The 24197-nt window shown below is 32.9% G+C and overlaps 2 protein-coding genes across 2 annotated transcripts; one reads left to right on the forward strand and one right to left on the reverse strand.

Annotated features, from left to right (window-relative positions):
- The first annotated feature begins 9592 nt into the window (after positions 1-9592).
- Positions 9593-13949, forward strand: LOC142631949 (protein MIS12 homolog). Its single transcript, XM_075806322.1, has 7 exons — positions 9593-9957; positions 10044-10104; positions 10294-10413; positions 12066-12161; positions 12258-12396; positions 13449-13583; positions 13684-13949. The coding sequence occupies exons 1-7, from the start codon at positions 9821-9823 to the stop codon at positions 13743-13745; spliced, it is 750 nt and encodes a 249-aa protein (XP_075662437.1). The 5' UTR covers positions 9593-9820; the 3' UTR covers positions 13746-13949.
- A 2015-nt stretch (positions 13950-15964) lies between these two features.
- Positions 15965-21645, reverse strand: LOC142632732 (putative pectinesterase 29). Its single transcript, XM_075807081.1, has 4 exons — positions 21544-21645; positions 21119-21334; positions 17828-18072; positions 15965-16166 (listed from the first exon to the last, which is right to left on the reverse strand). Exons 1-4 carry the CDS (start codon positions 21643-21645, stop codon positions 15965-15967), a joined length of 765 nt encoding a protein of 254 aa, XP_075663196.1.
- Between the last annotated feature and the right edge of the window lie 2552 nt (positions 21646-24197).

The raw sequence follows: 24197 nt of genomic DNA on the forward strand, positions 1-24197 counted from the left end.
GGATTCAAAGCCATCCAATTAGTGTTGTATTAAAAAAAAATTCAATAATTATCCTTATAAAAATTGTAGTATTTAGTGTTATATTTTATAGAAAAATTGAAGACAATAAGAGTGTAATGATCTGATCATACTATATGTGTTTATAACTTTGAAAATTGCATGTATTGTGATTGATATAGTCATATAGATAGGCATTTTTCATGACTACAATAATGCAAATATCGTTTTGATAAAATAAAAATGCAAATATCCTTCAATTTTATTATTATTATTATTATTTTACATTCTTGATTGTGTGTTATTAAATTTTTTTTTTCCTTTTGTTAACTTTATTTCAATTGTTGCAAAAAAAACTACGCTTGAGAAAGAAAATATCATATTTTAAATTAATTGTTTCACAATAAATATTAGAAATGACATCGAAATTCCATCGTACTTAAATAAGTAATTAATATAACAAAATAAATGTATTATATTCTGTTAATAATGTTTTTAATTACATAAAATAAATATTACAATTCCATTAAAAAAATAACTATTACAATGTTGGTTCCATACGTGTGTGTGTATATATATATATATATATATTACATGTATGGAACCAAATATGAGGGAAAATGTCATATTCTAAATTTATTATTATTATTATTATTATTATAAAACCGAAACCTCTGAAACTCCCACAATTTTCCACATTAGCACAATATTAAAAAAAAAAAACATAATATAAAACCGAAACCTCTGAAACTCTCACAATTTTTCACATTAGCACAATATTCTTTTAAAAAAAAAAACATAATAAAACTTTTCTAAAACCCGAACCCAGTGCTTTGCCTTCTCTTTCTCCAAAATGCACGCCCTGCCTTCTCTCCCTCTACGAGCTCCCCCAACCCAACGTTCATCTATGCTCCTCCTCTACCAGCTCCCCCAATGATCACACTAGCATCTAAAGACACCATACCCACAGATTCCTCAATCAAAACCCACTATACCCACAAACCAACAGACATCTTCTTCCTCAGAACAGATCTTTTTTTTTTTTTTTGGATACAAGATAGAATATCTACTCTAGCCTAATCTAAGTGTATATGTGTGTGAAGTTCCTTCTTGGAAAAATTGAACCCTGACCCTTACCCCTCACACTCTACAAGCATTTATACCTGTAGAGTGACTATTGCACCAAGAGTGTGCGATGGTCAAAACAGATCTATTATAAATACTATACAACTGAAAGTTTTGAACCTTTATTAATCTCTCAAGAGAATGCCACATCAGCTTTGTTAGCTCCTTACTCACCAGCCACAGCTAAGGAGGTCGATAGCGTGTTGTACATGACAAAAATTTTCGAAAGTGAAAAAGAAAAAAAAAAAAGAATTTAGTGGCAGAACTCACGTCATTGCCGTTGTTATCACTTTTTTCCTGTTGTCATCTCACGTCGCCGGTCATCTCCATATACTACTCAAGTTTTCTTAGTTTGCCCTACCTTTCTATTTCATCTCCTTCTTCTCATGTTTTGAGTCATACTACCATCCTTTATTTTTCTTTTATATTTTGTGGTAGTTGTGGGCTCTTGGTTTATGAGCCACCTGACATCTCATGTGAATTTACTGTATTGTTTTGAAATTTGAAACAACTTTTTGAAATTTTAAATTTCAATTATAGATGCTTTCATTTGTTAATAAAAATAATGGGTTTATTTTTATTATTATTATTATTAGTTTTTTATTGTTATCATCCAAGTCCTTTTTTTATATCACCACGATTATTATTATTATTATTAAAATCTATATATATAATAATAGGTAAAACTGAGAGAAAATCCAAATAAATTTCAAATTGAACTTTAATTAGAGTCTAATTTTATGCCATGTGTCCCATTTAATCTAAGTTTTTAAATTTTTGTGCCAAGTGAGTTAATTTAATGTAAAAATTGGATTTCAATTAGAGTTTAATTTTGTGTCATGTGTCCCATCTAATCTAAGTTTTTTAATTTTTGTGCCAAATGAGTTAATTTAGTGTAAAAAACGAGAAATTTAATATAAGTAAATCATAAAAAATTTAATATTTTAATGATTTTATATTTATGAGCATTTTTTGTATAACTAAAAACGATTCAAGTTTATAAGTTATATATATGTGTGTGTGTGTATATATATATTCATAGCCAAAACTATGAGAAAATCCAATTAAATTCTAAACTGGAGTCTAATTTTGCACCATGTGTCCCATCTAATCTAAGTTTTTTAATTTTTTTTTAAATGAGTTAATTTAGTGTAAAAAAACGAAGAATCCAATATAAGTAAATCATAAAAAATAATTTTTGAATGATTTTATATTTATGAGTATTTTTTTGCATAAATAAAAACAATTCAAGTTTATTAGTCATATATATATATAGCCAAACCTAAGAGAAAATTCAATTAAATTCTAAACTGGAGTCTAATTTTGCGCCACGTGTCTCATCTAATTTTTAAATTTGTGTGTCAAGTGAATTATTAGGTGCAAAAATTAAAGAGTCTAAATTCAGTTAGATTCTAAATTGAATTTTGATTGGAGTTCAATTTTGCGCATGTGTTCCATCTAATTTTTTAATTTTTGTGGCAAGTAAATTTTTGAATGCAAAAACAGAAGAGTCTAGATTTAATTAGATTCTAAATTATATATATATATATATATATATATATATATATATGTAATTGTGATTATTTTTAAATGTATCTGTGCATATGCACGGGGTTACACACTAAGTACTAATAGACAAGTATATTAGTTAAAATATATGCACATATATTTTTAAGTATTTTAAACAAATTATATGAACTCTAGTTAATAAATATTTAAATATATTCACAGTCTAAGTACTCCAATCAAAAGAATTCAGTTATTTAGTTTACAACTTCATGTCTACAATTTGTCGTTTGAATTTTATATTTGCCCTCACATAACATATAGGGCGTGTTTGTTATTGTTGTTTAAATAATAGTTTTTAGTATTTAAACAATATTGCACGTATTTTCACACATTTTTTTATCTACACATATTTCCACAAAATAACAATAACGTTATTAGAATTCTCTTACAAAACGAGCCCTAATAACTGGGACTTCTAGAACCTTTTAGACATGAAGAGAGTTTAGCCTCATCATTACCATTAAAGGTGTTTGACAAAATGTCTTAGAGAAACTTGAAATTACTTCAATTATTTTCTTTTATATGTTTTGATCTATTCATGTAGGGAGTAACAAGGGTTTTCCCTATTTTAATAGTCATAGATTACAAAATGAACATTTGGTGAATATATCTGTAAATTTCTATAATTTGGTTCTTTGTTTTTTTGTTTTGTTTCATGTTGTTATTTTTTTCTTGAGATCGATGAGGGCTATGATTCCTAGGTATAACCTATTAAAAAAATAAACTGAATTCCTAGGCATTGATGTTGATCTTTTACTCAAATTTTGTTGCTTAATAATTTATAATCAAAATAATTGATAATCAAGTAGATAGTTTAGTAAATATACTTTTTTCATTCTAATAAAATTTAATAAATTCAAAGTAAAAGTATGATTTCCCATGCATTGCATGGGATTAGCGACTAGTTATTATTATTATTATTCCATATAAAAATATTTTCTTATATAGAATTTATAAAAAAAATCATATAATTTTTTTAATATAAATAATATACAACTATAGATAATTAATCTATGCATTTTCTCTATTGGCTAATTCAGTAAACTAATACTTTCATATAAATACAAATTTTGTTAAAGTGGAAGCCTAAATAATGAGAATATCAAGGAGTGGTTTGTGGGGGATGGAAAATGGAAAGGAGAGAATATGAGGCTTTTGGTGGGGCTCAAGTGTTTGCCCACCATTTTGGGGTGTTTCATTGTCTCCTCACTAGGTGTCCATGAGTTAGGTTTGTGCTTAACCCACTCCTAACCCAATTTAATCAGGTGGTGGAAAGCTCAATACAACGTTAATTGGAAAGGAGTAGCGAATTGATTGACACTAGAAAGGAAAAAACAACGAAGATCCGATGGAATAACAGTGGGGAGAGGCGAAAAACATAGAAGATCCAATGGGATCTCACCATATTTGGTGGAGATCTCACTAGATTTGGTGAGATCTTGCCAAATCTATTGGAGATCTCGCTAGAATTTGCTTCATTCTTCGGTTGGATCGAATCGAATTGGATTTTGGTGGGAAAACTCTCCACTTGTCCTGTCATTGTCAAATTTTAGAGGGGGGCACTCACATTTGACCATCGCAAGCATTGATAGGTCACGAGCTAGCTCGAGACTAGTCTTTTAGGTTAGGTGGATCCTTAGAAGCGCTACTCCCTTCATTGGGGAGAAAAAAGGGGATGGAGAGAGAGACTTGGATGGGAATTCATCCATCCACCATGTAATAGGGTATGGAAGTAAATGTGATGACCTAAGGAAAAACGCTAGCCATACCTGTGCTATACCTCAAAAGGACTAGTCACAATTGAAGCTCTTTATAGTTGTTAATAAAGCCCAGATCTACCCAGTAAATACCCGACGTGGGACTCATCACACACCTGCACACATCACACAATTAATCAAATTGGGGTATCATAATCTCCCCCACTTAAATCTCTAACGTCCTAGTTAGGGCCCACTTTGTGGGGTAGTGTCTCTGAGCTCACACAGGTTACCGGGCCAGCTCTGATACCATATGTGACGACCTAAGGAAAAGCACTAGCCACATCTGCGCTATACCTCAAAATGAGTAGTCACAATTGAAGTTCTTTGTAGTTGTTAATAAAGCCTAGATCTACCTAGTAAATACCTGATGTGGGACTCATCACACACCCACACACATCACACAATCAATCAAATTGGGGCATCACAATCTACCTTACTTAAATCCCTAACATTCTCGTTAGGGCCTACTTTGTGGGGTAGTGTCTCTGAGCCCATATAGGGTTACCAGGCCGGCTTTGATACCAAATGTGGAGACCCAAGGAAAAACACTAGTCATATCTGCGCTATACCTCAAAAGGACTAGTCACAATTGAAACTCTTTGTAGTTGTTAATAAAGCCCAAATCTGCTCAATAAATACCCGATGTGGAACTTATCACACACCCACACACATCACACAATCAATCAAATTGGGGCATCACATTAAATTTATACAAACACCATTTTATATCTTCTAATTTGTTTTACTCAATCAAATAAAAGAATTTTCCATCAAAATACACATGAGAGATAACAAAATATATTCTAACCTCCACTTTTTAAACCTAACCAATTGACATGTTATGGTCCTTTTTTTTTAGATAGTTATAATATGTTGTATGAGAATGCGTTAATTACGCTATAGTGCTCTTTATAAGCAAGTGTTTGTAAAAAAAAGTAATTAATTAAATCAAATTGTAAGTTAATTAAAAAAAAATGCAAGTTGACAAGCTTAAAATATAAAAGAAAAGGACGAAAGGTAATCTGTAAAATCTTATTAGGAAAATGCTAGGACTACAACTTGCCCATGTGACAAGTTGTGAATGGTGGGTAAAAGTGGTGGGTTCACAATTTCACCGCTCATAATATTAACTGATTTTGGAGATAGTGAATTTAATAATTTAATCTAACAATATTGACTGATTTTGGGGTTGAATTATTGCATTTTGTGACTGTAACATAAATATGCTGATGTAATTTGCTAGCAGTGAGATATTGGCTAGTACTACTTCCATTCCTTCTTTTTTTTACTATGAAGGGCAAAATTTTGGGACTAGAGCTAGGTTGTTGTTGTAAGGGAAAATTTATTTATATATTGAAGGGTACCACATCCTGTTCTGATTATGACAGTAACGCCTTCTAATCACATTCCATTCAAGCAAACTATGAAAGCTATCTATATTTTATAGCCTACCAGCATTATTCTGTAGACAAGGATAGCATACACATACATATTCCATGGTGATCTGCATTCTCTGGGTAATATTGTTCTTAAGAAACAATTAGTTGCGTTGCTAGTCTTTTGTATTTCTCACGCTTAACCACATCTTGGTTATTACTTTACATCTAATCAGTCATTCTGTGTCAACTAGTTCTCCCATTTTCCAATTACTCTTTGTATATTATTGATTTCGTCACATTTGTGCTAGAATCAACCTTTCATAGCTTAGTTATATAACTTATTAGTCTTTTTGTGTTTCAGTCCCTGTAATATTGGGTTCATGGTTCGCTTTCAGTCCCTCCAACATCATATTACATTGGCATTGTCTCTCCTTTGCATTCCACTTCTATATTCTTTCCGACTTGATTGTAAGAAAATATTGCTGATGCTCACATCTTGTTAATATTAAGAGATAGTTTTTATGCATTTTCGTAGCACACTTGGTTCATCTCAAGTTTGTGTTGCCAATTGGTTGTATCTTGCCGTTGGGAGGTATAATGTACTTCGAATTCTGCGGATAATGAACATGAGTTATTGGTCACCATGGCAAATAAGATCTAGCTCAAATCAAATGACACTTCCTCTTCCACAATAATCAGATGGAGGGTGAGGTTTTGGGTATAAGACCCAATGTGTACATAATTACATATATTACCTATCAATAAAAAAGAAAAAGTTCTTGGTCACCTTGTAAGTTTATAATTTTCTTTAGCATAGAGTTGCCCTTTCCTGCCTTATAGTCCAACAGGATTTTGCAACCACCCACAATTTGGTACACTTACATAAGACATGGAGGTCCAAACACTTCCTTTCCTTGTTGCATCTCTGCAAAATATATTCTTCAGCTGCACCTCATATTATTTTCCATATTCATCGCAGAATCCACTCAGGTAGTTATGGATTTTAGATTTTTTTTATCATCAAATTTTTCTCTTGAATATGTAGAGCAAATAAAGAGGAATGATGTCCACCAAGGAAAACAATTCACATGATAATATGCAATACCCATTTCCATTCCATAATTAATTGGTCCTTACACACAAATGGCACTACATGCCGCTTGTGTACTCTACTTAGGGTCTGTTTAGGTTCGCTTATTTTGCTAAAACTGAATTTTTTTTGCTGAAAGTACTGCAGATAAAGGTAAAAGTTAGTTAAAATAGTATAGTGAGACCTACGAATAGTACTAAAAAGTGTAGTGAGACCCATGAATAGTAGCAAAAATAAACTGAATAGTAAAATAAGCTGGCAAAATTAACCCACGTCAAACGCACTTAAAACAAATGTAAAGTTTAGTTTTTCATTTTCAAGACTACAGCTTTACATCATTTCTTACTTTTTCCAATGCCAATGGGTGCTCTTTAAACCAAAAGAAATGTTAACCTAATTTTAGTTTGAGCAAAGAGATGCAACATCAGTCATAATAATAAAAATATATATATAAAAAAAGGGACTAAGCAAAGAGAAAGAGGGCTTATGTGAAAGTTTTGAAGGAGAGGTATAGATTTTTTTTTTTTTTTTTTGATAGGCACAAATTAATTCTTGATATTACAATATAACTAAAATTTCTAGTGATTAAGGCTGCGTTTGGTTTAACGGTAAACCAATTTCAGAAATTATTTTCCCCGTTTGCGTGTGTTTGGTGAGCACAAAAAATTTGGTCAACTGAAATTATTTTCCAGTTTGACCGTAAAACACCCCTTATACGATGGAATTGGTTTACCGTTCCTATTTTACCTTCAAATCACATTTTTCACGGAAAACAGAGAGAGAGCACGAAGAGAGGGAGACAGAGAACGAAGAGAGGAGAAAGAGAGAGAAGTGCCGACGAGCTCGTGCTGGCGAGACCGAGCCCCAAGCCCAGACGAGCCCGCGCCGGCGAGATCGAGCCCCAAGCCCAGACCGAGCCCCAAGCCCAGACGAGCTCGCGCCGGCGAGATCGAGCCGCGAGATCGCTACCACGCCGACGAGCTCGCGTCGGCGAGATCGAGCCGCGAGACCACTGTCCCAAGCCCAAACCCACCTCCGTCGTTACCAATCTGGCCGCCGTTACCGATCTCTCTCCCTCAATCTCTCAATCAATCCGAACATTGATCTCTGATTTTGTTGTTGTTGCGGTGGTGTGGGTGGTGGTGTTTTGGTGGTTTTTGTGTTGTGTGGTGCTGGTGTGTGGGTGGAGGTGGATTTTTCTGTGGCTGCTATGTGGGTGTTGTAGATTTTGTTGATATAAAATTTGTTTGGAAGCTAAGAAAATGTTAGAAATCAGTAAAAAATTTGCATTTTCAGAATGTTACCAAACACTTGAAAATATTTTCCAAAGTATTTTTTAAAATGCCACCAAACATCTAAAAATATTTTCCTTTCCCGAAAATATTTTTCTTTCTTGAAAACATTTTCCAGAATTGCTTTACTGTCGAAACAAACGCACCCTAAAGCAATATTAATTACTTGAAAAAGAGATAACTTATTTTTGTGGGTAATTCTAACACGTTCTAGTTTCTTTTGGCTGACCATATTAGCAGATTTAGAGCACTATGTAAGGTTCTCTTCACTGAAAGGTGGTAGTTGGTAGAAATTTATTTTAGGTATAGGGCAAAATTAGTTTTGGCTGATTTATAGCAGTTATTGGTATTGGAAAAAAAATAAATGATATAAAGTTTTAGTCTTGGAAATTGAAAAATACAGTATAATTTTGTTTTAAACATAGGGCTATTTGTGTTTAAGGACTAATTTGGTTAATTTTCAATTGTCTTAGATGTGTTTAGCAATAGCATAGAAGTGGCAAAATAAGCCCAAACCCATTTGCCCATCTAAACCCACCCACTAGAATTGAACACAAACTCACCCAATTATTATTTGGGTTATATAGGCATTAACCCAATTAGACCTAGTAATAATTGAGTTTTAACTACAAACCCCTTTAGACCCATTTAACCCCAATAATAATAAACCCAAATTCAACCCAGCCCTAACTCCTCTCTCAACCTCTCAACTCTCTCTCCTTAAACATGGCTAATCGTTTCATGTTGGAATTAGGGTTATTTTTTAGGTTTCAGAGGTATTTTGGTTATTTTTTAGGTTTCGGGAGTATTTCGATTATTTTTTATGTTTTAGGAATATTTTGGTCATTTTTAGGTTTCGAGAGTATTTCGGACATTTTTAGGTTTTAGAGGTATTTTAGTCATTTTTTAAATTTCGGAAGTATTTTGGTCATTTTTAGTAGTTTTTTAGCATAATTGGTTTTTATTATTATTTAGATTTAAGAGTATTTTAGTAATTTTAAGGATTTTAGAAATACTTTAGACATTTTCAAGTATTAGTGGCATTTTGGTAATTTTGATTATTGGGTAATTTGGTGGGTTGAAGTTTACCCATAATAATTAGGTTGAGTTGAATTTGGTTAAAAGTAATTAATTAAATGGGCAATAAATGAATAAATAAGTTTTATTACCCAATTATGCCCACTCTAAGTGTCTGTTTAGTTAGCTTATTTTTTACCAACTTATTTTACTATTTAGCTTATATTTGGTATTTATTGGTCCTCCTGTACTATTTTAACAAACATTTACTTAAGTACTTTCAACAAAAAAATTTCAATTTTAACAAAATAAGCAAAATCTAAACCGACTCTAAACCTACCCATTTGACGACCGCATTAACCCAAACCTTTGTATCGAGAGAGAGAGAGAGAGAGAAAAAAAAAGAGGAAAAAAAAAGCAGTCCTACTAGTCCTAACTTCTTAATCCCCATTTTCAAAATTGAAAAACAACTGTCATTTTCTCTCAGTCCTCTGCTCCTGCTGCTGTGTAAACCCATAGTCTTTAGTCTATAGTCTTTTTGGCGGGAAAATTGACCATTGTGAGATTTGAACTGAACAGCTTCTTCGAGAAATGGATGGAGGAGGAGGAGGCAGTGAAGAAAGCGAGGCAGTATTCGAATCCCTGAATGTAAACCCTCAACTCTTCATCAACGAAACCCTAAACACCGTTGACGACTTGGTCGACGACGCTTTCCTCTTCTTTCAAAAGTAAGAACAACAACAACTCTCTCTCTCTCTCTCTCTCTCTCTCTCTCTCTAGTAATCGCTAACAAATTAATTCATATCTGTATCAGACAAGCTTCAACTTTGTTGAACACCGACACCAACAACGATAGATCCCAAGATCTAACCCAGGTAATTTTCCTTTTTCAATCTTGTTTTCCTAATTCACACCTACCAACAACAACAACAATTGAACAAAAATGGGTAGATTTTATGTATAATAGGAACTGCTAATGAAGCCAAATTTGTTACTTTTATGTTGCGTGGAAAGTGTTTGTTGATTTGGTTGTTTGGGTGTTTTTTTATTTTGTTTTTGTGTAGGGTGTTGCTAGGGTACGCAAAATAGTTCAGTCGGTTTTGGATAAGCGGCTTGCTATGTGGGAGAAGTACTGTCTTCGCCACTGTTTTGGTGTTCCTCCGGGCTTTTCTTTACCCAAAACTGTATGTTCTCTCTGTTGATTCACCGGAATTGGTTATTACTTTCTTACCCTTTTGTATTTTTTAATTGCTGCAAGCTGTTATTGTTGTTGTTTTTGTGACATATTTGTCAAATACGTGCAAATTCAACATTTTGCTCTGATACAATGTCAAATTAATGATTCTCCGTATAGCTTAAGATAGGAGATAGTGAATTTAATCATTTAATCTAACAATATTGACTGGTTGTGGGGTTGAATTATTGCATTTTGTAACATAAATATACTGATGTAACTTCTCTCGCAGTGAGATATTGGCTAGTACTACTTGCAGTTGCAGGGTACCACATCCTGTTTTGATTATGACAGTAACGCCTTCTAATTACATTCTGTTCAAGCAAATTATGAAAGCTATCTGTATATTAGCCTACCCCCATTATTCTATAGACAAGGATAGCATACACGTTCTGCGGTGATCTGCATTCTATAGAATAATGCTCATACATATTGTTCTTAAGAAACAATTAGTTGCATTGCAAGTCTTTTGTATTTCTCATGCTTAACCACATCTTAGTTATTACTTTATACATCTAATTAGTCATTCTGTGTCAACTAGCTCTCCCATTTACCAATTACTCTTTGTATATTATTGATTTCGTCACATTTGTGCTAGAATCAACCTTTCTTAGGTTAGTTATATATCTTATTAGTCTTTTTGTGTTTCAGTCCCTGTAATTTTGGGTTCACAGTTCGCTTTCAGTCCCTCCAACATCATATTACATCGGCATTGTCTCTCCTTTGCATTCCACTTCTATATTCTTTCCCACTTGATTGTAAAAAATATTGCTGATGCTCAACTTGTTAATATTAAGAGATAGTTTTTATGCATTTTCATAGCACACTTGGTTCATCTCAAGTTTGTGTTGCCGATTGGTTGCTAGTTAGAGCTGTTGGGAGGTATAATGTACTTCGAATTCTGCAGATAATGAGCATGAGTTCTTGGTCACCATGGCCAATGCGATCTAGCTCAAATGACATCTCCTTGTCCACAATAATCTGATAGAGGGTGAGGTTTTGGGTTTAAGACCCAATGGTTACATATATATCCTATCAATAAAAAAGAAAAGTTCTTGGTCATCTTGTGAGTTTATAGTTTTCTTTAGCATAGAGTTGCACTTTTCTGCTTCATATTCCAACAGAATTGTGCAACCACCCACTATTTGGTACACTTACTTAAAGACATGGAGGTCCAAACACTTTCTTTCCTTGTTGCATCTCTGCAAAATATATTCTTCAGCTGCACCTCATATTATTTTCCATATTCATGGCAGAATCCATTTAGTTTAGTTATGCATTTTAGGTTTTTTTACCATCAAAATTTTCACTTGAATATGTAGAGCAAATAAAGAAGAATGATGTCCACCAAAGAAAACAATTCACACGATACATTTTGTATCAAGAAATTTGTTGTTGTACTTGTAGATATGGTGTGTTGTCACTTGTCAGTAACTGTCTTCAGTAAACCATGCTTGTAAGTATTTATATCCTTTTCTGCTATCATATCTTTGTGTGCCCTTGATGATGAAGAAATTATTGTTTTTCTGTACTATAAATTTTTGTTTAAATCTATTATTGAATGAAGTCTTCTCATAGAAACATAAATAAATGTCTTCTTAGGATGAATCAAGTGGCGATGATTTGCTGGATCAAGAGGCACTCTGCGATCCAGATCTGGATGCACAGTTGGAGACCTTGAGGAACAAGCTCTCTACGGTAACAACATTCCTGCATGTTGCATGCAATTGTGTTTGCTTTTCTTTCTTTTTGTCCCTGGTTGTATTTCCTTATTGATGAATATATTATGTACAGGTTGGGAAGGAGTCTGCTGTGCTGAACCGTGAGCTCCAAGCTTTTAAAAGGCAGTCTACTTCCAGTAATCATTGTGTTGGGGTTGTCAATGAGGCATTGCAATTATATGAGCAGAACCCTATGCATGACCTGTTCCAGGGTAATTAGATAAGCCTTCCAAATATGCCTTCTTTGATTTGAGATGACTGTGAATTCCAAGTTAATTTTAGGCATGCACATAAAAACAGCTCTAGTTTTATGAAGTTCTTCTTACAAGTTACAGTTGGTTATTTGTTAATGAAACATTAATGAATTTTTTTTCTTAGTAATTTACATTGACGAACCTAGAGTTTAGTTGTTCAATGAGAATGACCTTAGTCTCTGCAATATCATCTTCACATTCACACTTCTTTTGAAGTCTAGTCTGTACAAATATAAGAGGCTTGATAATCAACCAATTGCCACATTGATTGTTAGGGGGATCTTCCAGCCATTCATATTCTAAGAAGCTTTCTGTTATATGCATTTTGCAACTTCCTGATATGTTTTATTGCTCACACTATTATCCAGAGTCAGGGGAATGTTTTTTTCTATTACATTAGGTTTTTTTTTTTTTTTTTTCCATGACATCATGGTAAGAGGCGGTTGAAAGCTTATAATGAAGTTCTAGTTACCATTACCAACCATACTGGTGGTTAAGACGTCATGTGCTGGAGTCCTAAGAGTTTGCTGTTGCTGCTAACCCCCTGACCCTCTGCCCTTTTTAAGGAAAAAAATATTCAGACAATGTTAGTCAAGTCCCCATGAACTTCAGTTAAGGGCAGAAATATGTGCTGTAGTCTATCAATCCATTTATAGTTTTTAGTAATGATGCTTGTTGCTACCACACTTTAGAGTACTGTACTTTTGTGCGTGTCCCTTTTTATTTTTCCCTTCAGCCTTGGCTCAGGATATAAAGGGTTGGTTCTGGTTGGGATAGAGCTAAGGTTCAAAAAAACACCACCTTTTCTGTATCCTGTATTGGTTTTGCAGTATGGAGCTTTTCGATCTTGTAAATATGCTATATTTTCTTGCTGTTACATTTTGGTGGCTACCGAATAAAAATTTTATACATATACGTTGCAAATCTTTGGTAATTAATTGTTCAGTCTTGGTTAACACCATTTGCTGAAGTTCTAAAAGACGAATCTTCTTATGGTTATGATTCCACAGAGATGGAGAGAACTGCATCAGAACTCCGTACCCGAATGGTAAAGTTAAAGACCAGAGGGAAGGAAGAGACTGAATATACTAAAACGGGGAGGATTTACAATCCCAACAGAGATTTGTCTAAGATTGATAGCAAGGGTATCATCTATAGCAAGTTAATGATTTTTAGTACCTTGCAAGTATAATTTCCTTCTGGGATTCAAATTTCCGTGTTTTAAGAAATACTTCTGTTTTGCAGGCTTCTCTAATGCAAGTTTGGAAGAAATTCAGGAATTTTTAGATGAAATGAAGAGCTTGTGAGCAGTTTGTGTTCCATGAGTCTTGGATTAGGAGTATGGTTGTTGTGGTTTAAACTTTAGTATATTGTTCCCATGCTATCAATTGAATCTACTTTGTGATTGTTGTAATTAGCATTATGGTTTAGTTGTAGTCATCTATGACATGAAAGTAAATGATATGCATTAATTTTCTGATTGTCAATGTTAATGATAAAGCAATCTTTAGACATTAAATGACTGAAGAGCCTCCAAAATAAAATCAGAGGTCTAATGTTCGGCCACCCAAAATCCTCCCCACACCTCCAATTTTTTATTTTTTTTATTTTTTTGCCAAACAAGGGAAAATTTTACACCAAATAATGATTGGGTGTTTACGTATGGTAAATGGTATGTCCATTATTGAAGACATTAGCAGTTCGTATACTATATGACACTGGCCACCAGCTTGTTCCTTTACCTTCTGTTTGGTGAGAAACTTCAAAATTTTAGTATATGGTTTACATTCTGATAATAAGGTCAAGTCACATACACTGATTAGTGTAATGACGAGGAACCAATAGGATCAGTTCTAAACCAATAGAATCAGGAAGTTCATCATGGGCCTGATTCTATTGGTTCGGAACCTATGTTGGGATTCCATTGGATGCGTGGATTTTCTGAACCAATGGAATCAGGTCCATGAAGAAGATCCACGGCCTCGTGACATGGATGAGTAAACTTACGGTCCGTTTGGATTGAGGGTGAGGGAGAGGGAGAGGGAGAGGGAGAGGGAGGGGAGTAAAGTAAAGTAGATTTAGCACAATATTAGCTTATTTTTAGCCAACTCTACTCTACTCCCTTTTATTCTTCTTCCTTCCCCCCTCTATCCAAACAAACCATTAAAGTCAACCATCTTTTAGGTTGCACTTGACTTGGGGTTTCATGCCATCTTGTAATTAGTAGTTTTTGGTCAGAATTGCAGACCCTACTGCCCTGAGCTTGAATATTAGTGGCAATAACTACTACCTTTTATTAAAGGCGTAAATGCACTTTTGATCCCTATATTTTGGACATTTTTCTATTTTTGGTCTCTATATTTTTATTTTACCGTTTTTAGTCCCTAAATGAAAAATACGTTCCATTTTGGTCCCTGTCGTTACTCACTTAACAAAAATGTCCTATGTGGCAAATGAAGTATAGTGCTGACACACTAAATGTTAACGTGACCATTAAAATAATATAATTGGTTTTGTTAAAGGAAAATAAAATAATCAGTTCTATACAGTAGGGAACCTAATATATACCTTATTAGTTTTTTTGATTTGTTATATATATTAGTTTTTTTTTTTTTGAGAATCTATTATATATATTAGTTATTTTGCCATATAGGTCACATTTTTTTTAGAGCAAAACTTAAATATAGTACTTAGATATCTTTCAGCTATGTGGTTGTATTTAATTAAAAATATATTTCCATCTCATGAGAAACAACCCACATGACTGAATTTTAAGAAAGAAAGTTAGGAACATCATCTAAGTACTATACCTAAATTTTGTCTTTGTTTTTTTTTTCCTTATGTTATAATCATGAATCATGATTTTATATATCTTATCCCAATAAGAAGCAACTTTATCACTTTTAATGACTTGAGGAAGGTAGTCGTTATCAAACAAGCTATCAATCTCGAGAAATTATTTACTCCTATGGAAGGCTCCTCCTTGCTCTAAGAATAAGTGTGCCTCTGTGGGACTCATGGCAAGGCCCACACTCTAGTGAGAGAAGGGAAGACTCTTCCCCTAAGAATGAATAATTTCACGTCAATTTTGTATGTTAACTTCTTAATATAAGAAAATATTTATGGTTAGCATGGTTTTGCCTATTTGAAACAAAAAAAACAAAAACAGAACTTCATAGAATAAGCTTTGGCAATGTTGGATTTGTAGGATCAATGTTGAAACTTATAAAGATACAAACAAGAAATCTAATTGAATGCATATAAACTAGCTCATAATTGAAAAACTAAAAATACACAAAAAAATAAAAAATAAAATAATGTGATACTTGATTGAGAATGAGTAAAAAGCACATGGCAATAAAATGTATGATACTAGGAACATTAAAAAATTCACAATTTTTGTCACAATTCGCCGCGTGACAAGTTGTGAGTGGTGGAAGTTAAGTATTAGGTCCACACCTACACTATTTACAACTCGCCACGCATGGATTTGCAGCAAAAGTTTGAACTTCTTTTTGTAGTTTTATCATTTTTCCATTAACATAGGGGGACCTGAGATTGTTAGTGCATGAAGCTGTTCTTGCATCCACATTTCCTGGTTTATGAACAGACGTACACGGACAAGCTGTCGCACTTCTTCCTCTGATAAGTTCTTCTCCCATTTCACACGCTTTGACATGTCTGCCCCTGGTCCAGTGCAACCTATCTCTGCATATGTGATCATTTCCCTGCACACAAAAAAAAAAAAAAAAAAATTCATACACCATCAATTGTCTCAAAATCTTGAGCTATTAGAAAATAATGATTTTAATCATTTAACCAGGGGCGTAGCCAGAAAATTTTACTTGGCGGCCGAATTGTAGTATTGATATATTAACCATACTTCATATTGGATACAAAATTATTAACTTTGATATATTGTTATATTCTTAAATATTAATGAACATACAAAAAAATATATAGTTTATTATAGACAAATACAAAAAAATAAAAATAAAAAATCCATTAAAAGAACAGTTCACATCAAAATTATGCCCAACAATCTTTAATGGAATAAAGATAGCAATACAAAAATGTGAACAAAAAATTCTTAAATACCCTTATGTATATCAACACACACATAGTGGCCGAAGAAAGAAGCAAAAATAATACTATTGGTAAATTAACAATGATGATTGATAAAAGAGAGAGAAGAAAATGCACTTGCATATTCACTTCTTTAAAGATTCAAGAAGATGATGTTGCACTAGGAAAAAAAATGGATTAATAATTTTGGTTGAGATAGGAGTTTTTGTGTTGAGAAGAAAGAAAATGGGGCAATGGGCTGGCACAAGCAGCTACAACAAAACTCTATAGGTACCTAAAGATGAAAAAACAATTGAAATTATGTTGGAAAATGGGTTATCACTAGAGAGTGAGTTATTATCCATTGGATTAATTATAAATTTTTTGGACAATTGAGAAGATCAACTATTAGTCATTATTTTTTGGACTAACTACAAATCTTAGGAATAATTGGAGTGGACAGATAATACAGTTTTGAACAATTGAGGAGGCCAACTAAAAATCCATTGGACTAACTATATATCTTAGAAATAATTGGGGGGCTGGTTCTAATTTTTTTTGGAGGACTATATCCTATTACTAGTATAGTTGTAGGAGAAAAAAAAAATTGGGAGCAATGTAGCTCCGCCCCTGCATTTAACTATAACTCTAATGGCCTGTTTGGAAGTTTAGAGAGAGGGGAGAGTAGAGGAGAGGAGAGTAGTGGGGAGGAGAGTAGAGTGAAATGATTACCCTTCACCTTGTTTGGATGTTTTTAAAATTAGTAAGGGGGAAGGAAGTAATTAGCCATTCCCCTTGTTTGGATGTTTTTAAAATTATGATGAAGAGGAGAGGAAATGATTAAATAGACAAATTTACCCATATTTAAAAATAAATTGCAACATTGGTCTATGATTGATTGGTTTGTAATTTTGTTAATTTAAAAAGGGTAAATTGGAGAATTCATTTGGTCAATAATTTATCTACTCTACTCTCCCTCCAAATCTCTCCAATTTGGGGAAATTAAAAATGAGGGGTTAGAGGTAGTTGAAACCCCCCCCTCCCCCCAAACCCCTCCAAATCCCTCCCCCTCCTTCCTTAAAAAACTTCCAAATAAGGGATTTAAATTACTCTCCCTCCCTCTACTCTACTCTCCCTCCTTTTTTAAACATCCAAACAGGCTATAACAAAAAACATAAGGACCGAAATATTGTTCGAGATACGATTTCAAGGTTCAAAATCATTGTCTTATATCCAAATGGTATTAGGACTCCTATTTCATTTTGTAATTTTGTATCCACATCATTAACAAAAAGATGAATGTAGAATGAAAACGATTTCTTACTCTTTTCCTTCATGGTTCCATGCATCCCAACCTTGTGGGGCTATAAAATCAGGAAATACTGATTTGTAAAACACAACTCTCGAATAGTTTCCATATGCTCTCCCTAAAAATGCAGGGCCAGATCCTGTTACTTTACAATATTTGAACACAAAACCATTGGTTTCTTTGTCGCTCTCACGAGCTTGAGCTGTGATATAAGCATTGCCATTATCCAAAAGTGACTCTGTTACATTTATCACGCAATTCTGCACCCAAAATACAATGTTTAAATATATACGTGCGGTAATGTCAAGGGGGTTATAATATAAATTTATTACAAGCTAAATGATGTATGAATATGACAAAATGAGTCCTATTTTTATTATTTGTCAATTTGTTTATATTTTTATATAATTTTCTAAATTTTAGGTTAAGGTAATTTATTCCTCACTTTGAGGACCTTCCTAGTCAAAATAAGATTATATTAATTTTTATGGAGCCTATAAAATTAGTTCTGTAAAAAAAAAAATTGAAGTCTATTATCAATAGAATTCCATTCAATTTATTTTCTTTTATGTGATATATATTAGTTATTTTTTGTGTTTCAAATAATCTCAGATTTAAGGGTATGCTATTCGTGTGTAAGGACAGAAATATTGAAAAATATTCATAAAAAGAAAAAAATTAAAGAATTTTGTCAATATTCACTTAGATTTTATAAGTATTATTATTATTATGGCAAAAAAATTGTTAATACGAACGTTATAGGAAAATTATTGTATACTCCTGAAGTACCATAAACGCGTAGTCACTCTTTTCACATAAATGGTGGGTCTCACTAATTAAATTCATGGTGGGACCCACCATTTATGTGAGAGAAGGAATACACATTTATGATACTTCGGGTGTAATTAATAATTTTTCGAACGTTCTAATTTGATTATGATACTATGAAAAACTAAGGTTGACAACTACATTAAATTCCCTATTTTTTCCTTAAAAAAGAACTTCCCTATTCAGATCATATTTAATTTAAATATTATTCTTCATTAATTTTTTATTAATTTTCTTACTTTCCAAAACACTGAATTTTCTTTATCACAGTTACCAAGACCCAAAAAAAAAAAATAATATTGTTTGAAAAATGAACAAACATTCCCTGAAGTCTAAAGATGGGATCAACTGTGGTAAGTCCCCATTTTCGGTTAGAAATGGGTACATGAGCATTGGGAGCATGTTACTTAGAAAATTCTCCCTATTATAGAGTAATAATTTACTTTTTCTATTTTAGCTAACTACTTTTTCTTTTTACCCACTTCGGATTCTTTATTCTAAACTTTATTTTAAAAAAAATATTATTTCTTCATTTATTTTTTATTATTCCACTCACTTTTCAAAACACCTACTTTACTGTATCAAAGTTAGACACAAAACAATAAACAAATATTTAGGGAATGGATAGTGGATTCCTAAAGATAGGGAGCAATTGTAGCTAAAACCCCATCTTGGGAGGGAAATGACCAAATGGGTAAGTTGATGTGGGTAAATTTTTGGGTGTTTTTGGTTTTTGGTTTCCCATATTCACCAATGCTCTATCCTTAGGTTAATATGTCTTTAGGTGTTTTTTGGTTTTGGTCTATATTCACCACCTATTTTAGGTAACTTGCTATCAATGTTCTTAAAGTGCACAATTATGATAAGGAGGTCTTACCAAAGTAAGTGAGTATAATTATTATGTTACCTTAGTTTTCAGGTGGAATATTATGAATGTATTACTTGACATCAAAATTAAGAGTATGTGTGGTATCAGATTATGTGTGGTATTAGATTATGTGTGGCACTCAAATTGCAAGTTGTTATCATTGAATTGGATGCTCAAGTAGTGGTCAACTTCATGAACAAAGATGCAGCAAATCCGAATGGTTGTTCTACCATTGTTGAAGACTGTAAAAATAGTCTTAGGAGTATTCCTATGGTGCGAGTGCAACATTGTTATAGGAAGGCAAATAAGTGCGCCGATGCATTAGCTAGAAAAGGAGCTTTGTTAGGACAGGACTTTGTTATTTTTTTGGAACCCCCGACATACGTAGCTCTCTTGTTAGGCCTGGATAGTGCAGGGGTTCTTTTTGATCGCTTTGTTTCTTTTCTTGTATCTGTTGTTTAGTTCTTAATGATATTTTCCCTTTTACAAAAGAAATAAATAAATAAATAAAAATTAAAATAAACACTTGGCATCAAATTAGATTACAATTAGAAGATAATTTGTATTGGGTTTTGATCGTCTTTGTTCTTCCACTTTAATACATTCTTATGTGTCTGTTTGGAAACAGTTTATTTATCGTTTTGATAAAAAAAAATTTTGTAGGAAATGTGCTATAGTATACTTGTAACTTGAACAAATTTTAAAATGTGAGAAAATGCAAGAAAAAATGAAATTTTAAAAAGCTATACATAAACTAAGGATGGCAATTTTTTCCCGCCCCGCTTGACCCGCCCCTCCCCGCTTCGCCCCGTGCGGGTTTTCCTTGCCCCGCAAAGGTGATAGGGCGAGGATGGGGCGAGATTTTAGACCCGCACCACGGGGCTAAACCCATCCCCGCCCCGCCCCGCCCCGCATTAATAAGGATTAAGTTGTAATTTTTTCATACTCTAAAATCCTACTATTTAAACAAAAATATCATTAGCTTATTTTATTCTACCTAACGTGGTTCTACCTCTCTTTTCTTTCAAGCAAAGTTGGAAATAAGGTACCAATTTTAACTCTTTTTTTTTGTCTTTTCATTCATGATTCATATGTCTTTCTCAACTTACTTTTCATCATTAACATAATATGAGATTTTTGTGTCATACTATGAGATTTTTGTTGTGACATTGTCTTGTAAAACATTTAGATAATATTATTTAGTTTTTGCTAAAAATTAGTTTGATTTGATAGGATAAATTTATTTATAATTTTAAGTATATTTTTAATATTGAAACATGTCATTTTATTTGAAAAAAATGGTAATAATTATAGGGAAAATTAACAAGAAATAAAGTTTTACGGTGTAGGGCAAGGAATTTTTCCCGTCATGCGGGGCGGGGCGGGGATGGGGCAAGAAAAATCTATACAGAGCGGGGGCGAAGATCCCATCCTTCGGCCCCGCCCCGCCCCATTGCCATCCCTAACATAAACGTTTTTTCATAGGATGACATGTATTTGTAATTTTGTAATACCTATTATAAAAAGTGTAATGCATATAACAATTTTGAAACTATGCATATATAAGTGACTCCAAATTCTCATTTGTATTAGTGAAAGAAATATCAAACCTGATAAATTGACTGGCCACCACCCCAGATGAAATCTATGGCACCTTCAAAGTAGCATTGCTCAAAATAGTGACGACCTTGCCAATCAGTCAGTGTATCTTGCAGGCTAATAAAGCTGCAACTATAAAATGATACTTTGTCTCCTTGAACAAAAGCTGCTGGTGCCCATGTAATTTTCCCCAACAAACCCGTTGGTGTAACATTGTCGAATGTATTCTGTTAGGAAAAATAAGGAAATAAAATTTTATAATTTTTTTTTTTGGTGTAAAAATGCGTTAATATTAGCGCCATTTTTTTCATTATATTATTCTATGTACATGTTTTTAAAACCTCAATTTTTCTAGGTATAATTGTATTTTTGCCAACATTTAACAAATAAATGAATAAACACACATCTTATAATGAAAATTCTTGAGCTACTTAACCTTGAATGTTATTTCACGAGCCATAAAATTATCTGCTAACAACTTGAAAGTAGAACTTTCCAACGAGCTCCCAAAATCACCCCATTGGATCACAGTCGTCATTCTATTCTCTCCTTGAAGAATAATGTATGGTTTATCTGTAGAGATTTCAACTTTTTCACTAGACATTAAAAGAAATGAAAAAGAAAATTAGTGATTGAAATTGATTGGATAACTTATAAATGAAAAATGGGGTTATGTAGTTTATACTAATACACTAATCTTACTTGTAAACACCGGGTTTAAGATGAATAATTGTCCATTCTTGATTATTTGGTGGGATCGAATCAATGGCTTGTTGCACATGGATAAAATTTCCTTTGCCTGACTGATCAACTATGATGGTCTTTGTAATGTTGGTTTGTGCCTTGGACACATTTAAGAAAACAAAGAGACTCAATGTAAAGTAGAAAGTAGATATAAGTAATTGCATTATGGAAAATACTCTAATGGGAAGAAAACATTTACAATTGGAGAGCTTACAATGGCTTTGTTGATTTAAGAAGATCAACTAATTCTCTATTTAAATCTTTCAGTTTTGCAAGGCAGAATGCTTCAATTGGAATGGATTTAATGTGTGATACAATTTTGGCAGGTATTTAAATTTGACTAGACTCTAAGCTGGACATTTATAGAAATTAGATAGTCATGTTAATGACACAATAATTTCATAATTTTCCAAAATTAACTTGCCACATTATTGCCAAGAATCTTGTAGCTCAACTAGTTAGAAGTTCTTGGTATTTCTAACGGTAGCATCTAATTTTCAAATCACCCCACTTACTGATGGAGCCAAAAAATTTCTTCTAGGACAAAGAATAACCTACACACACACACAAAATGTGTTTCTAACATGATTTAACATATACTATTTTCTTACATATAACAAAGTACATATATATGACATTAATAAAAATTGAAAAGACTTTTAACTCTCAACTATGAAATTAAGATTTTTCTAAAATATAAAAAACCCTTGAAATCAACATTTATTGTTTCTTCAAAAAAGGAAAACAAATAATGTCAATACCTCTAATTTTCCAAATAAAAATTTTAAAAATAAAAAATAAAAAAATTTTGTATTAAAAATATTTACTTATATATTTATAAGATGTCCTATAATGGTATAAGAGTAATGAGGGGAAAAAGTGCATTAATAATATATAATTTTTTTATTTTTACGAAATACATTAAATACACTTTGAATTAATGAGTTATTTATGGCATAAGAGTAACTTGAAGGGGGTAATTATTGGATACTCTCGGAGTACCATAAATGCACACTCTACTCTCTCACATAATTGTGGGTCACACTAATTAAATTCATGGTGGGACTCACAATTCATGTGAGAGAAAGGAGTATGCATTTATTTTACTCACGGAGTATTCAATAATTTTTCAACTAGAAGAAATAAAGATTATGCTTATGCATATTAGTCACTTAAATAAATGTATTACATGATTTTAGTAAAAATATAGAGGACCATTATTTATTTATTTTTAGAGAGTTTCAACCTATGGCGTCCGCTCCTAATAATACTTTTTATCATCAGACCAAGATACCAATCGATGTTTGGTGTAGGTGGGGATTGAAATTCAAATCTCTTATTCAACCATCTCAGACTTTACTAGTTGAGCTAACTGAACCCACTAGAAGACCATTATTTAAATTTATATCTAAAGTTACAATTTTTTTTAATACTAAAAGTATAAAAGGGATGAGAGGTTTTTGAAAATTCAAGGGGGGCCATGCCCCCCCCCCCCCCCACATCCTCCCACCCTACTCCCACTATTATTGATGTATAAAAAAATAATAATAATAAAAACAACCACATCATTAAAAAGAAAAAAAAATTAAATTAGAAATTGTAGTAGACCCATATTTGAGGTGGTAGGGTAAGCTAAGAATTAGGGGTGGCAATTCGTGTTCGCGTGTTGGGTTCGTGTCGTGTCAAGTCATGAGTATTCGACTACATAGGTCAACACTAACCCGACATGTTTATTAAACGGGTCAAGATTCCTCAACCCCAACACGACCCATTTATTAAACGGGTCAGTCGTGTCGACCTGTTTATCAGATTTTATCAAAATAAAAAATAAAAATTAATGAAAAAATAAACAAATAAATATTTTTAATATAAAATTCAAAACTAACGAGTAACTGCATCACAAATAATCATTCAAAATTAAAGCATATCCCAATATCACAAATAATCAATCACAATATGTCAAAGAAAATAAATCACAACAACTAATAAGTTTATATACCTAGAGTTTGAAGGGTATATTGGTAAAATATCATTTAATTAAGCGGGTCAGACGGGTCAAACGGGTTCTATGTGTTTAACACTAACCCAACCCATTTATTAAACGGGTTAATCGTGTCAACCCGAATATGACACGAACCCGTTAAACCTCAACCCATAACCTGCTAATTTTGTGTTGTGTCGTGTCGGGTTCGCGGGTCGTGTCAAATTTTGCCACCCCTACTAAGAATGTTGTGATATTGTAGTTGTGGGGTGTATAAATTCAATAAGGTAATAGTGCCACGTGACATACTTAGGGCCGAGGAGCCCATACAGTGCCGAGGAGCTCGTACTCTCGGACGGCAAAGC

Source organism: Castanea sativa, chromosome 4, assembly GCF_040712315.1.
Source record: "Castanea sativa cultivar Marrone di Chiusa Pesio chromosome 4, ASM4071231v1".
Lineage (NCBI taxonomy): Eukaryota > Viridiplantae > Streptophyta > Magnoliopsida > Fagales > Fagaceae > Castanea > Castanea sativa.